Source organism: Tachyglossus aculeatus, chromosome 5 (genome assembly GCF_015852505.1).
Source record: "Tachyglossus aculeatus isolate mTacAcu1 chromosome 5, mTacAcu1.pri, whole genome shotgun sequence".
In the NCBI taxonomy this organism is placed as follows: Eukaryota; Metazoa; Chordata; class Mammalia; order Monotremata; family Tachyglossidae; genus Tachyglossus; species Tachyglossus aculeatus.
Window position 1 is genome coordinate 7,282,195 of NC_052070.1, and position 13,810 is coordinate 7,296,004.

The 13,810-nt window shown below is 42.8% G+C and overlaps 1 protein-coding gene and 1 long non-coding RNA gene across 4 annotated transcripts in view; one reads left to right on the top strand and one right to left on the bottom strand.

Annotated features, from left to right (window-relative positions):
- The window catches only part of NFU1 (NFU1 iron-sulfur cluster scaffold), a 50,210-nt gene that overhangs the window by 6,280 nt on the left and 30,120 nt on the right, over positions 1–13,810 (bottom strand). For all 3 annotated transcript variants that reach the window (XR_005451077.1, XM_038746668.1, XM_038746667.1), the window contains exons 5-6: positions 6,160–6,274; positions 2,989–3,049 (exon numbers count right to left, since the gene is read on the bottom strand). Coding sequence is in view for 2 of the 3 variants with exons in the window: in XM_038746668.1 (XP_038602596.1) it covers positions 2,989–3,049; positions 6,160–6,274 (176 nt within the window). In the remaining variant the exon portion in view is untranslated. The remainder of the gene's footprint in view (positions 1–2,988; positions 3,050–6,159; positions 6,275–13,810) is intronic.
- The window catches only part of LOC119928427, a 39,985-nt gene that overhangs the window by 1,312 nt on the left and 24,863 nt on the right, over positions 1–13,810 (top strand). The window lies entirely within an intron of this gene.

Sequence of the window (13,810 nt, forward strand, 5' to 3'; positions counted from 1 at the left end):
AAGAGCCCGGGCTTTGGAGTCAGAGGTCAGGGGTTCTAATCCCGGCTCCACCAACTGTCAGCTGTGTGGCTTTGGGCAAGTCACTTCACTTCTTTGGGCCTCAGTTCCCTCATCTGGAAAATGGGGATGAAGACTGTGAGCCCCCCCCCGTGGGACCACCTGATCACCTTGGAACCTCCCCAGCGCTTAGGACAGTGCTTTGCACATAGTAAGCGCTTACTAAATCAATCAATCGTGTTTATGGAGCGCTTACTGTGTGCAGAGCAAATGCCATTATTATTATTATTATCCTCATTATCTTCTAGACTGTGAGCCGACGCAAATTTATTATTATCATCGTTATCTTCTAGACTGTGAGCCGACGCAAATACAGCGGCCATACAAGCTATCCTTTAGAATCGAATTGGCGATACTGGATTTATTTTAGCTGTATCATGATTCAGCTGTACACCTGTATATATGTATATATGTTTGTACATATTTATTACTCTATTTATTTATTTTAGTTGTACATATCTATTCAATTTATTTTATTTTGTTAATACGTTTGGTTTTGTTTTCTGTCTCCCCCTTTTAGACTGTGAGCCCACTGTTGGGTAGGGACTGTCTCTATATGTTGCCAATTTGTACTTCCCAAGCGCTTAGTCCAGTGCTCTGCACACAGTAAGCGCTCAATAAATACGATTGATTGATTGATTTGCACATAGTAAGCACTTAAATCAATCAATCGTGTTTATGGAGCGCTTACTGTGTGCAGAGCAAATGCCATTATTATTAGTATTATCATCATTATCTTCTAGACTGTGAGCCGACGCAAATTTATTATCATCGTTATCTTCTAGACTGTGAGCCGATGCAAATACAGCAGCCATACAAGCTATTCTTTATGATCAAATTGGCGATATTGGATTTATTTTAGCTGTATCATGATTCAGCTGTATACCTGTATATATGTATATATGTTTGTACATATTTATTACTCTATTTATTTATTTTACTTGTACATATCTATTCTATTTCTTTTATTTTGTTAGCACGTTTGGTTTTGTTTTCTGCTTCCCCCTTTTAGACTGTGAGCCCACTGTTGGGTAGGGACCATCTCTAGATGTTGCCAACCTGGACTTCCCAAGCGCTTAGTACAGTGCTCTGCACACACTAAGTGCTCAATAAATACAATTGATTGATTGATTTGCAAATAGTAAGCACTTACTAAATCAATCAATTGTGTTTACGGAACACTTACTGTGTGCAGAGCAAATGCCATTATTATCATCATCATCAATCGTAAGTCCAAGTTGGCAACATCTAGAGATGGTCCCTACCCAACAGTGGGCTCAAAGTCTAAAAGGGGGAGGCAAAAAACAAAACCAAACGTATTAACAAAATAAAATAATAATTATTATTATTATCCTCATTATCTTCTAGACTGTGAGCCGACGCAAATTTATTATGATCATCATTATCTCCTAGACTGTGAGCCGACGCAAATACAGCAGCCATACAAGCGATCCTTTAGAATCAAATTGGCGATACTGGATTTATTTTAGCTGTATCATGATTCAGCTGTATACCTGTATATATGTTTGTACATATTTATTACTCTATTTATTTATTTTACTTGTACATAGCTATTCTATTTCTTTTATTTTGTTAGTACGTTCGGTTTTGTTCTCTGTCTCCCCCTTTTAGACTGTTGGGTAGGGACCGTCTCTCTATGTTGCCAACTTGGACTTCCCAAGCGCTTAGTCCAGTGCTCTGCACACAGTAAGCGCTCAATCAATACGATTGATTGATTGATTGATTGATTCATTATAAACACAAACTCTACGAGAACTTAACCAAATCTTCCTGCTTCACCTAAATCTACTCCCCCTATTAGGACTCATCTTAGCAGCAATAACTACGATTGACTGACTGATTGATTATCATGTCAATGTATGTCAATGTATGTATGTCAATGTCAATGTATGTCAATGTATCCAGGATATATGTATATATGTTTGTACATATTTGTTACTCTATTTAGTTATTTTACTTGTACATATCTATTCTATTTATTTTATTTTGTTAGTATGCTTGGTTTTGTTCTCTGTCTCCCCCTTTTAGACTGTGAGCCCACTGGTGGTTAGGGACTGTCTCTAGATGTTGCCAACTTGGACTTCCCAAGCGCTTAGTACAGTGCTCTGCACACAGTAAGCGCTCAACAAATACGATTGATGATGATGATGATGATGTCATTACCTTGGCTCTATCCCAGCACTTAGTACAGTGCTTGACACAGGACTCTCCCCCGACCCCCAAAGCCATATCGAAGGCCCACCTCCTCCGAGAAGCCTTTCCTGACTGCGCCCTCCTTTCCCCTTCTCCCGCTCAATCAATCAATCGTATTTATTGAGCGCTTACTGTGTGCAGAGCACTGTACTAAGCGCTTGGGAAGTACAAGTTGGCAACATATAGAGACAGTCCCTACCCAACAGTGGGCTCACAGTCTAGAAGGGGGAGACAGAAAACAAAACCAAACATACTACATACTAACAAAATAAAATAAATAGAACAGATATGTAAAAGTAAAATAAATAAATAGAGTAATAAATATGTACCAACATATATACATATATACAGGTGTATATATATATATAAATATATATATATCCCGCTCCCTTCCGCGTCAGCCCCGACTCGCTCCCTTTCTCCATCCCCCCTCCCAGCCCCACCCCACTTACGTCCACATCCCTCATTTATTTATTTCTATTCAATCAATCGTATTTACTGAGCGCTTACTATGTGCAGAGCCCTGTACTAAGCGCTTGTACTAAGCTTCTATTCATATCTGTCTCCCCCGCTAGACAGTCAGCTTGTTGTAAGCTGGGAATGTGTCTATTACATTGTTCTACGCTCCTCTCCCAAGCGCTTAGCCCAGTGCTCTGCACCCAGGAAGCGCTCAATAAATACAACTGGGTGAATGAATGAATGAATGAATGCAAGTACCTGATTCTGGTATCCAGCAACTCCTTGATCATCGCCACCACTTCGTCTTCCTCTTCCGTCGCTTTCAGAGGACACAAAGGAATTGAGATCATAATAATAATAATTATTATTATTATGTAGATAATAGTGTGCATCTTACTGTGTGCAGAGCACTGTACTAAGCGCTTGGGGAGTCCAAGTTGGCAACATATAGAGACGGTCCCTACCCAACAGTGGGCTCACAGTCTAGAAGGACTGCTTACTATGTGCCAATCACTGTTCTAAGCACTGGGGTGGAATCCAGCTAATCAGGTTGTCCCACGTGGGGCTCACAGTCTTCATCCCCATTTTCCAGACTTTCTCTGTGCAAGTGACTTTCATTCATTCATTCAATCGCATTTATTGAGCGCTTCCTGCGCGCAGAGCACTGTACTAAGCGCTTGGGAAGTATAAGTCGGCAACATCTAGAGACGGTCCCTGTTAAAAGGGGATGAAGACTGTGAGCCCACAACTCGATCGCCTTGTAACCTCCCCAGCGCTTAGAACAGTGCTTGGTACATAGTAAGCGCTTAACAAAGGCCACCATTATTATACAAGGGGGAGACGGACAAAGGCTGTGAGCCCGCTGTTGGGTAGGGACCGTCCCTATGTGTTGCCAACTTGGACTTCCCAAGCGCTTAGTCCAGTGCTCTGCACACAGAAAGCGCTCAATAAATACGATTGATTAGTCCAGTGCTCTGCACACAGTAAGCGCTCAATAAATATGATTGATTAGTCCAGTGCTCTGCACACAGTAAGCGCTCAATAAATACGACTGATTGACTGTTCTAAGAGCTGGGGGGACACAAGGTGACCAGGTTGTTCCACGTGGGGCTCACAGTCTTCATCCCCATTTGCCAGATGAGGGAACTGAGGCTATATATTTCATATATATATATATATATATATATATATGTAATTAATAAAATAGAGTAATAAATTTGTACAAATATGCACAGGTGCTGTGGGGAGGGGTAGGAGGAGCAGAAGATAAGGAAGGGGCTCAGTCTGTCCTCTCCCAAGTGCTTAGTACAGTGCTCGTTTAGACTGTGAGCCCACTGTTGGGTAGGGACTGCCTCTCTATGTTGCCAACTTGTACTTCCCAAGCGCTTAGTACAGTGCTCGGCACACAGTAAGCGCTCAATAAATACGACTGATTGATTGAGTGACTGATTGTTCTAAGCGCTGGGGGGACACAAGGTGACCAGGTTGTCCCATGTGGGGCTCACAGTCTTCATCCCCATTTTCCAGATGAGGGAACTGAGGCTATATATTTCATATTTTTATATATATATATATATACGTATATATATATATATATTTATATATATATATATACGTATGTATATATATATAAATTAATAAAATAGGTAATAAATATGTACAAATATGCACGGGTGCTGTGGGGAGGGGAAGGGGGAGCAGAAGATAAGGAGGGGGCTCAGTCAATCCTCTCCCAAGTGCTTAGTACAGTGCTCGTTTAGACTGTGAGCCCACTGTTGGGTAGGGACTGTCTTTATATGTTGCCAACTTGTACTTCCCAAGCGCTTAGTACAGTGCTCTGCACTCAGTAAGCGCTCAATAAATACGACTGATTGATTGATTGACTGATTGTTCTAAGTGCTGGGGGGACACAAGGTGACCAGGTTGTCCCATGTGGGGCTCACAGTCTTCATCCCCATTTTCCAGATGAGGGAACTGAGGCTATATATTTCACATATATATATGTGAAATGATATATATATCATTAATAACATAGAGTAATAAATATGTACAAATATGCACGGGTGCTGTGGGGAGGGGAAGGGGGGGAAGGAGGAGCAGAAGATAAGGAGGGGGCTCAGTCTGTCTTCTCCCAATCAATCAATCAGTCGTATTTATTGAGCGCTTACTGTGTGCAGAGCACTGTACTAGGCGCTTGGGAAGTCCAAGTTGGCAACATATAGAGACGGTCCCTACCCAACAGCGGGCTCACAGTCTAAAAGGGGGAGACAGAGAACAAAACCAAACATATTAACAAAATAAAATCAATAGAATAGATATGTGCTTAGTACAGTGCTCTGCACACAGTAGGTAAGCGCTCAATAAATACGATTGGATGAACGAATCGGGGAAGGCCGGCTCAGCATCCTCCGGTGATGGCAGCCCCTTTTCCCAGGACCGCCCGGGGAAAGGGAGAATCAGTTGTATTTACTGAGCGCTTACTGTGTGCCAAGCATCATCATCATCATCATCATTATCAATCGTATTTACTGAGCGCTTACTGTGTGCAGAGCACTGTACTAAGCGCTTGGGAAGTACAAGCTGGCAACATACAGAGACGGTCCCTACCCAACAGTGGGCTCACAGTCTAAAATCATCATCAATCGTATTTATTGAGCGCTTACTGTGTGCCGAGCATCATCATCATCAATCATATTTATTGAGCGCTTACTGTGTGCAGAGCACTGTACTAAGCGCTTGGGAAGTACAAGCTGGCAACATATAGGGACGGTCCCTACCCAACAGTGGGCTCACAGTCTAAAATCATCATCAATCGTATTTACTGAGCGCCTACTGTGTGCAGAGCACTGTACTAAGCGCTTGGGAAGTACAAGCCGGCAACATATAGGGACGGTCCCTACCCAACAGCGGGCTCACAGTCTAAAATCATCATCAATCGTATTTATTGAGCGCTGACTGTGTGCAGAGCACTGTACTAAGCGCTTGGGAAGTACAAGCCGGCAACATATAGGGACGGTCCCTACCCAACAGTGGGCTCACGGTCACAGAGCACTGTAATAAGCCCCTAATCAATCAATCAATCGTATTTATTGAGCGCCTACTGTGTGCAGAGCACTGTACTAAGCGCTTGGGAAGTACAAGCTGGCAACATATAGAGACGGTCCCTACCCAACAGTGGGCTCACAGTCTAAAATCATCATCAATCGTATTTATTGAGTGCTTAATGTGTGCAGAGCACTGGACTAAGCGCTTGGGAAGTACAAGCCGGCAACATATAGGGACGGTCCCTACCCAACAGTGGGCTCACGGTCACAGAGCACTGTACAAAGCGCCTAATCAATCAATCAATCGTATTTATTGAGCGCCTACTGTGTGCAGAGCACTGTACTAAGCGCCTAAGCCTGGAAGGGGGCCGCGCCACCCGCTTACCGGCTTCCGCGGAGGGGGCTTCCTCCGTCACCACCGGCAGGCCCGAGGCAAAGAAATCCATGATGGTGGCGTAGATGTCGGGCTTCAGCAAGTTCCAGTCCACGTCTTCGCTCTCCTGGAAGCGTTGGCGGGGAGAGGGAGGATCACAACCGGCCCGGTTCGATTCAGTCGCGCTCATCATCATCATCAATCGCATTTATTGAGCGCTTACTGTGGGCAGAGCACTGGACTAAGCGCTTGGGAAGTCCAAGTTGGCAACATCTAGAGACGGTCCCTGCCCAACAGCGGGCTCACAGTCTAAAAGCGCTTAATAAGCGCTTAAAAAGCGGGGAAGCAGCGTGGCTCAATGGAAAGAACCCGGGCTTTGGAGTCAGAGCTCATGGGTTCGAATCCCGGCTCCGCCAACTGTCAGCTGGGTGACTTTGGGCAAGTCGCTTCACTTCCCCGTGCCTCAGTTACCTCATCTGGAAAATGGGGATTAAGATTGTGAGCCCCTAGTGGGACCACCTGATCACCTTGTAACCTCCCCAGCGCTTAGAACAGTGCTTTGCACGTAGTAAGCGTTAATAAATGCCATCATTATTATTATTAAAAGGGGGAGACGGAGAACAAAACCAAACATACTAACAAAATAAAATCAGTAGAATAGATATGTACAAGTAAAATAAATAGAGTAATAAATATGTACAAACATATATACATATGTTATATGTATATCCGGCGCTTATCCGGCGCTCACCCGGCCCAGAGCGCTGTATTAGCCCGCTGTTGGGACCGTCTCTATAGGTTGCCAACTTATAATTATAATGATAATAACGGACATGATTAGAAAAAAATAAAGAACAGATGCACACAGTAAGCGCTCAATAAATACGATTGATGATGATGATGATGATGATGATGATGATGATGATGACATAAGCGGTGTGGGGCAGGGAGGAGGGAATGAGTAGAGGGAGCAAATCAGCATGAGGCAAAAGGGATTGGGAGAAGAGGAAAGTGGGGCTTAGTAATAATAATAATAATAATGATGATGGCATTTATTAAGTGCTTACTATGTGCAAAGCACTGTCCTAAGCGCTGAGGAATTTACCGGGTGACCGGGTTGTCCCACAGTCTTAATCCCCATTTTACAGAGGAGGGAACTGAGGCCCAGAGAAGTGAAGTGACTTGCCCGAAGTCACTCAGCTGACAAGTGGCGGAGCCGGGGTTTGAACCGATAATAATGATAATAATAATAATGGCATTTATTAAGCGCTTACTATGTGCAAAGCACTGTTCTAAGCACTGGGGAATTTACCAGGTGACCGGGTTGTCCCACAGTCTTAATCCCCATTTTACAGAGGAGGGAACTGAGGCCCAGAGAAGTGAAGTGACTTGCCCAAAGTCACACAGCTGACAAGTGGCAGAGCCAGGATTTGAACCGATAATAATAATAATAATAATAATGGCATTTATTAAGCGCTTACTATGTGCAAAGCACTGTCCTAAGCGCCGGGGAGTTTACAAGGTGACCGGGTTGTCCCACGTGGGGCTCACAGTCTTAATCCCCATTTTACAGAGGAGGTCACTGAGGCCCAGAGAAGTGAAGTGACTTGCACAAAGTCACACAGCTGACAATTCGTGGAGCCGGGATTTGAACCGATAATAATAATAATAATAATAATGATGGCATTTATTAAGCGTTTACTATGTGCAAAGCACTGTCCTAAGCGCTGGGGAATTTACAAGGTGACCGGGTTGTCCCACAGGGGGCTCACAGTCTTAATCCCCATTTTACAGACAAGGTAACTGAGGCCCAGAGAAGTGAAGTGACTTGCCCAAAGTCACACAGCTGACAATTGGTGGAGCCGGGATTTGAACCGATAATAATAATAATAATAATAATAATGATGGCATTTATTAAGCGCTTACTATGTGCAAAGCACTGTCCTAAGCGCTGGGGAGTTTACAAGGTGAGCGGGTTGTCCCACGGGGGGCTCACAGTCTTAATCCCCATTTTGCAGAGGAGGGAACTGAGGCCCAAAGAAGTGAAGTGACTTGCCCAAAGTCACACAGCTGACAAGTGGCAGAGCCGGGATTTGAACCAATAATAATAACAATAATAATAATAATAATAATAATAATAATAATGGCATTTATTAAGCGCTTACTATGTGCAAAGCACTGTCCGAAGCGCTGGGGAGTTTACAAGGTGAGCGTTGTCCCACGGGGGGCTCACAGTCTTAATCCTCATTTTGCAGAGGAGGGAACTGAGGCCCAAAGAAGTGAAGTGACTTGCCCAAAGTCACACAGCTGACAAGTGGCAGAGCCGGGATTTGAACCAATAATAATAATAATAATAATAATAATAATGGCATTTATTAAGCGCTTACTATGTGCAAAGCACTGTCCTAAGCACTGGGAAATTTACAAGGAGATCAGGTCGTCCCATGAGGGGCTCACAGTCTTAATCCCCATTTTACAGAGGAGGGAACTGAGGCCCAGAGAAGTCAAGTGACTTGCCCAAAGTCACCCAGCTGACAAGTGGCAGAGCCGGGATTTGAACCCATGACCTCTGACTTCAAAGCCCGGGCTCTTTCCGCTAAGCCACGCTGCTTCCCAACTTCCCAAGTGCTTAGTACAGTGCTCTGCACACAGTAAGCGCTCAATAAATACGATTGAATGAATGAATGAATAATACCCAGACATGCTTCCCACTGGAAGAATGAACCCTAGGTGATGATTTTTCAAAGCGCTTTTAAGATAATAATAACCGTGGTACTAGTTAAGCACTATGCGGTAATAATAACCACATAGTATATATAATTATAGAATAGAATATAGAATACAATAGAACTATAGCTATATATATATTTCATATATATATATATATAGTAATATATATGATATGACATATATAGTAATATGTTTTGTTTTGTTGTCTGTCTCCCCCTTCCAGACTGTGAGCCCGCTGTTGGGTAGGGACCGTCTCCAGATGTTGCCAACTTGGACTTCCCAGGTGCTTAGTACAGTGCTCTGCACACAGTAAGCGCTCAATAAATACGCTTGAATGTATGAATGAATAACCATGGATTTTGTTATTAATAATAATAATAATGGTATTTGTCAAGCACTTACTATGTGCCAAGCATTGTTCTAAGCACTGGGGGAGATACAAGGTCATCAGGGACCATCTCTATATGTTGCCAACTTGTACTTCCCAAGCGCTTAGTACAGTGCTCTGCACACAGTAAGTGCTCAATACGACTGAATCAATGAGTAACCTTGGATTTTGTTATTATTATTATTATTATTATTATTAATAATGGTATTTGTCAAGCACTTACTATGTGCCAAGCACTGTTCTAAGCACTGGGGTAGATACAAGGTCATCAGGGACCATCTCTATATGCTGCCAACTTGTACTTCCCAAGCGATTAGTACAGTGCTCTGCACACAGTAAGCGCTCAATAAATACGATTGAATGAATGAATGAATAACCGTGGATTTTGTTATTAATAATAATGATAATAACGGTATTTGTCAAGCACTTACTATGTGCCAAGCACTGTGCTAAGCACTGGGGTAGGTACAAGGTCATCAGGTACCATCTCTATATGTTGCCAACTTGTACTGCCCAAGCGATTAGTACAGTGCTCTGCACACAGTAAGCGCTCAATAAATACCATTGAATGAATGAATGAATGAATAACCGTGGATTTTGTTATTATTAATAATAATAATAATGGTATTTGTCAAGCACTTACTATGTGCCAAGCACTGTTCTAAGCACTGGGGCAGATATAAGGTCATCAGGCACCATCTCTATATGTTGCCAACTTGTACTTCTCAAGCGCTTAGTACAGTGCTCTGCACACAGTAAGCGCTCAATAAACACGATTGAATGAATGAATGAATCAGTTTGTCCCACGTGGGCCTCACAGTCTTAATCCTCATTTTAAAGATGAGGGAACTGAGGCACAGAGACGTTAAGTGACTTGCCCAAGGTCACATATAGTCAATTGACAAGGCTGGGATTAGTGGAAAGAGCCCAGGCTTTGGAGTCAGAGGTCATGGGTTCAAATCCCGGCTCTGCCACATGTCAGCTGGGTGACTTTGGGCAAGTCACTTCACTTCTCTGGGCCTCAGTGACCTCATCTGTAAAATGGGGATTAAGACTGTGAGCCCCCCGTGGGACAACCTGATTAGCTTGTAACCTCCCCAGTGCTTAGAACAGTGCTTTGCACATAGTAAGCGCTTAATAAATGTCATTATTATTATTATTATTATTATTATTATTATTATTATTATTATCATCAGAACCCAAGTCCTGTGACCACCCCCAACCCAAGCCCGGGCTCTTTCCATTAAGCCACGCTGCTTCTCCAATAATAATAATAATAAATGGACATGTTTCCAACTGGAAGAATGAACCCGAGGCGATGATTTTTCAAAGCACCTCCAAAACAATAATAACCATGGTATTAGTTAAGCACTTACTATGTGGTAATCATAACCGTGGTCCTTGCTATTATTATTATTATTAATGTTATTATTAATTGATTATTTAATAATTATTATTAAATTAAATTATTATAATAAATAATGCAATATAACATAATAAATAAATTAAATTATTAAATAACAATTAATTATTAATGTCATTAATATTATTATTAATAACATTATTAATTAATAATAATAATAACAAGGACCACGGTTATGATTACCACATAGTAAGTGCTTAACTAATACCACGGTTATTAATAATAACATTATTATTAATAATAATAATAACAGTATTTGTTAAGCGCTTACTATGTGCCAAGCACTGTTCTAAGCACTAGGGACTGTCTCTATATGTTGCCAATTTGTACTTCCCAAGCGCTTAGTACAGTGCTCTGCACATAGTAAGTGCTCAATAAATACGATTGATGATGATGATAGATACGAGGTAATCAGGTGGTCCCACGTGGGGCTCACAGTCTTAATCCTCATTTTCCAGATGAGGGAACTGAGGCACAGAGAAGCAAAGTGACTTGCCCAAGGTCACACACAGACAATTGACGGAGCCGGGATTAGAACCCAAGTCCTGTGACCCCCAAGCCCGGGCTCTTACCATTAAGCCGCGCTGCTTCTTCCATAATAATAATGATGATAATAATAATAATAATAATAATAATAATAATAATAACAATAATAAACGGACACATTTCCAACTGGAAGAATGACGCCTAGGCGATGATTTTTTAAAGCACTTCCAAAACAATAATAACTGTGGTACTAGTTATGTGGTAATAATAACCGTGGTCCTTGTTATTACTACTAATAACAATAATTGCATATTTACTACTCAATTTTGTTAATGATGTGCATCTAGTTTTCTATTTATTTAATTTACCTGTACATATCTATTCTATTTATTTTATTTTGTTAATATGTTTGGTTTTGTTCTGTCTCCCCCTTCTAGACGGTGAGCCCACTGCTGGGTAGGGACCGTCTCTATATGTAGCCAACTTGGACTTCCCAAGCGCTTAGTACAGTGCTCTGCACACAGTAAGCGCTCAATAAATACGATTGATTGATTTTGATGACTTGACACCTGTCTACATGTTTTGCTTTGTTCTCTGTCTCCCCCTTCTAATAATAATAATAATAATAATAATGATGGCATTTGTTAAGCGCTTACTATGTGCAAAGCACTGTTCTAAGCGCTGGGGGGGATACAACGGGATCAAGTTGTCCCATGTGGGGCTCACAGTCTTAATCCTCATTTTACAGATGAGGTAACGGAGGCTCAGAGAAGTTAAGTGACTTGCCCAAGGTCACACAGCAGACATGTGGCGGAGCCGGGATTCGAACCCATGACCTCTGTCTCCAAAGCCCGGGCTCTTTCCACTGAGCCACACTGCTTGTCACGCTGCTTCTAGACCGTGAGCCCGCTGTTGGGTAGGGACCGTCTCTAGATGTTGCCGTGTACATCCCAAGCGCTTAGTACAGTGTTCTGCACACAGTAGGCGCTCAATAAATACGGCTGAATGAATGAACGAATGAATAATAATGGTATTTGTTAAGCGCTTACTATGTTCCAAGCACTGTTGTAAGCACTGGGATAGAGACGAGGTGATCAGGTGGTCCCACGTGGGGCTCACAGTCTTCATCCCCATTTTACAGGGCTCTGCACCAGTAAACGCTCAATAAATACGACATAATAATAATAATAATAATAATAATAATAATAATAATAATAATAATAATGGCATTTATTATTGGAGAGGTTTGGGAATTGGCTCCTCTACGGCCTTTCAGCGGCAATGAAATCACCACGCTGGTTTTCCATCGTCCGCGGGCGGTGGGTTGGCTTCGCTCGGATGCCGCCCAGTCATTTCCTTTGTGGCTGAACTGCACCTTCCAAGCGCTTAGTACAGTGCCCTGCACACAGTAAGCGCTCAACAAATACGACCGGGTCTCCCCCTTCCAGACCGTGAGCCCGCTGTTGGGTAGGGACCGTCTCTATATAGTAAACTATCGCTAAGCAGTTCAGAGAAGCAGCGTGGCTCAGTGGAAAGAGCCCGGGCTTTGGAGTCGGAGGTCATGGGTTCAAATCCCGGCTCCGCCAACTGTCAGCTGGGTGACTTTGGGCAAGTCACTTCACTTCTCTGGGCCTCAGTTCCCTCATCTGGAAAATGGGGATGAAGACTGGGAGCCCCCCGTGGGACAACCTGATCACCTTGGAACCTCCCCAGTGCTTAGAACAGTGCCTTGCACATAGTAAGCGCTTAATAAATACCACCATTATTATTATTATTATTATTATTATTCTCTGGACCTCAATACCTCATCTGTAAAATGGGGATGAAGACTGGGAGCCCCCCGTGGGGCAACCTGATCACCTTGTAACCTCCCCAGCGCTTAGAACAGTGCTTGGCACATAGTAAGCGCTTAATAAATACCACCATTATTATTATTATTATTCTCTGGACCTCGGTACCTCATCTGTAAAATGGGGATTAAGACTGTGAGCCCCCATGGGACAACCTGATCACCTTGTAACCTCCCCAGTGCTTAGAACAGTGCTTTTGCACATAGTAAGCGCTTAATAAATACCACCATTATTATTATTATTATTCTCTGGACCTCGGTACCTCATCTGTAAAATGGGGATTAAGACTGTGAGCCCCCCGTGGGGCAACCTGATCACCTTGTAACCTCCCCAGTGCTTAGAACAGTGCTTTGCACATAGTAAGCGCTTAACAAATACCACCATTATTATTATTATTATTATTCTCTGGACCTCAATACCTCATCTGGAAAATGGGGATGAAGACTGGGAGCCCCCCGTGGGGCAACCTGATCACCCTGTAACCTCCCCAGCGCTTACAACAGTGCTTGGCACATAGTAAGCGCTTAATAAATGCCATCATTATTATATGTTGCCGACTTGTACTTCCCAAGCGCTTAGCCCAGTGCTCTGCACATGATAAGCGCTCAATAAATGCGACTGAATGAATGAATGACTGAAGCAACGAAGGAATGAATTGTCTCCCCCTTTTAATCAATCAATCAATCGTATTTATTGAGCGCTTACTATGTGCAGAGCACTGTACGAAGCGCTTGGGAAGTACAAATTGGCATCACATAGAGACAGTCCCTACTTTTAGACCGTGAG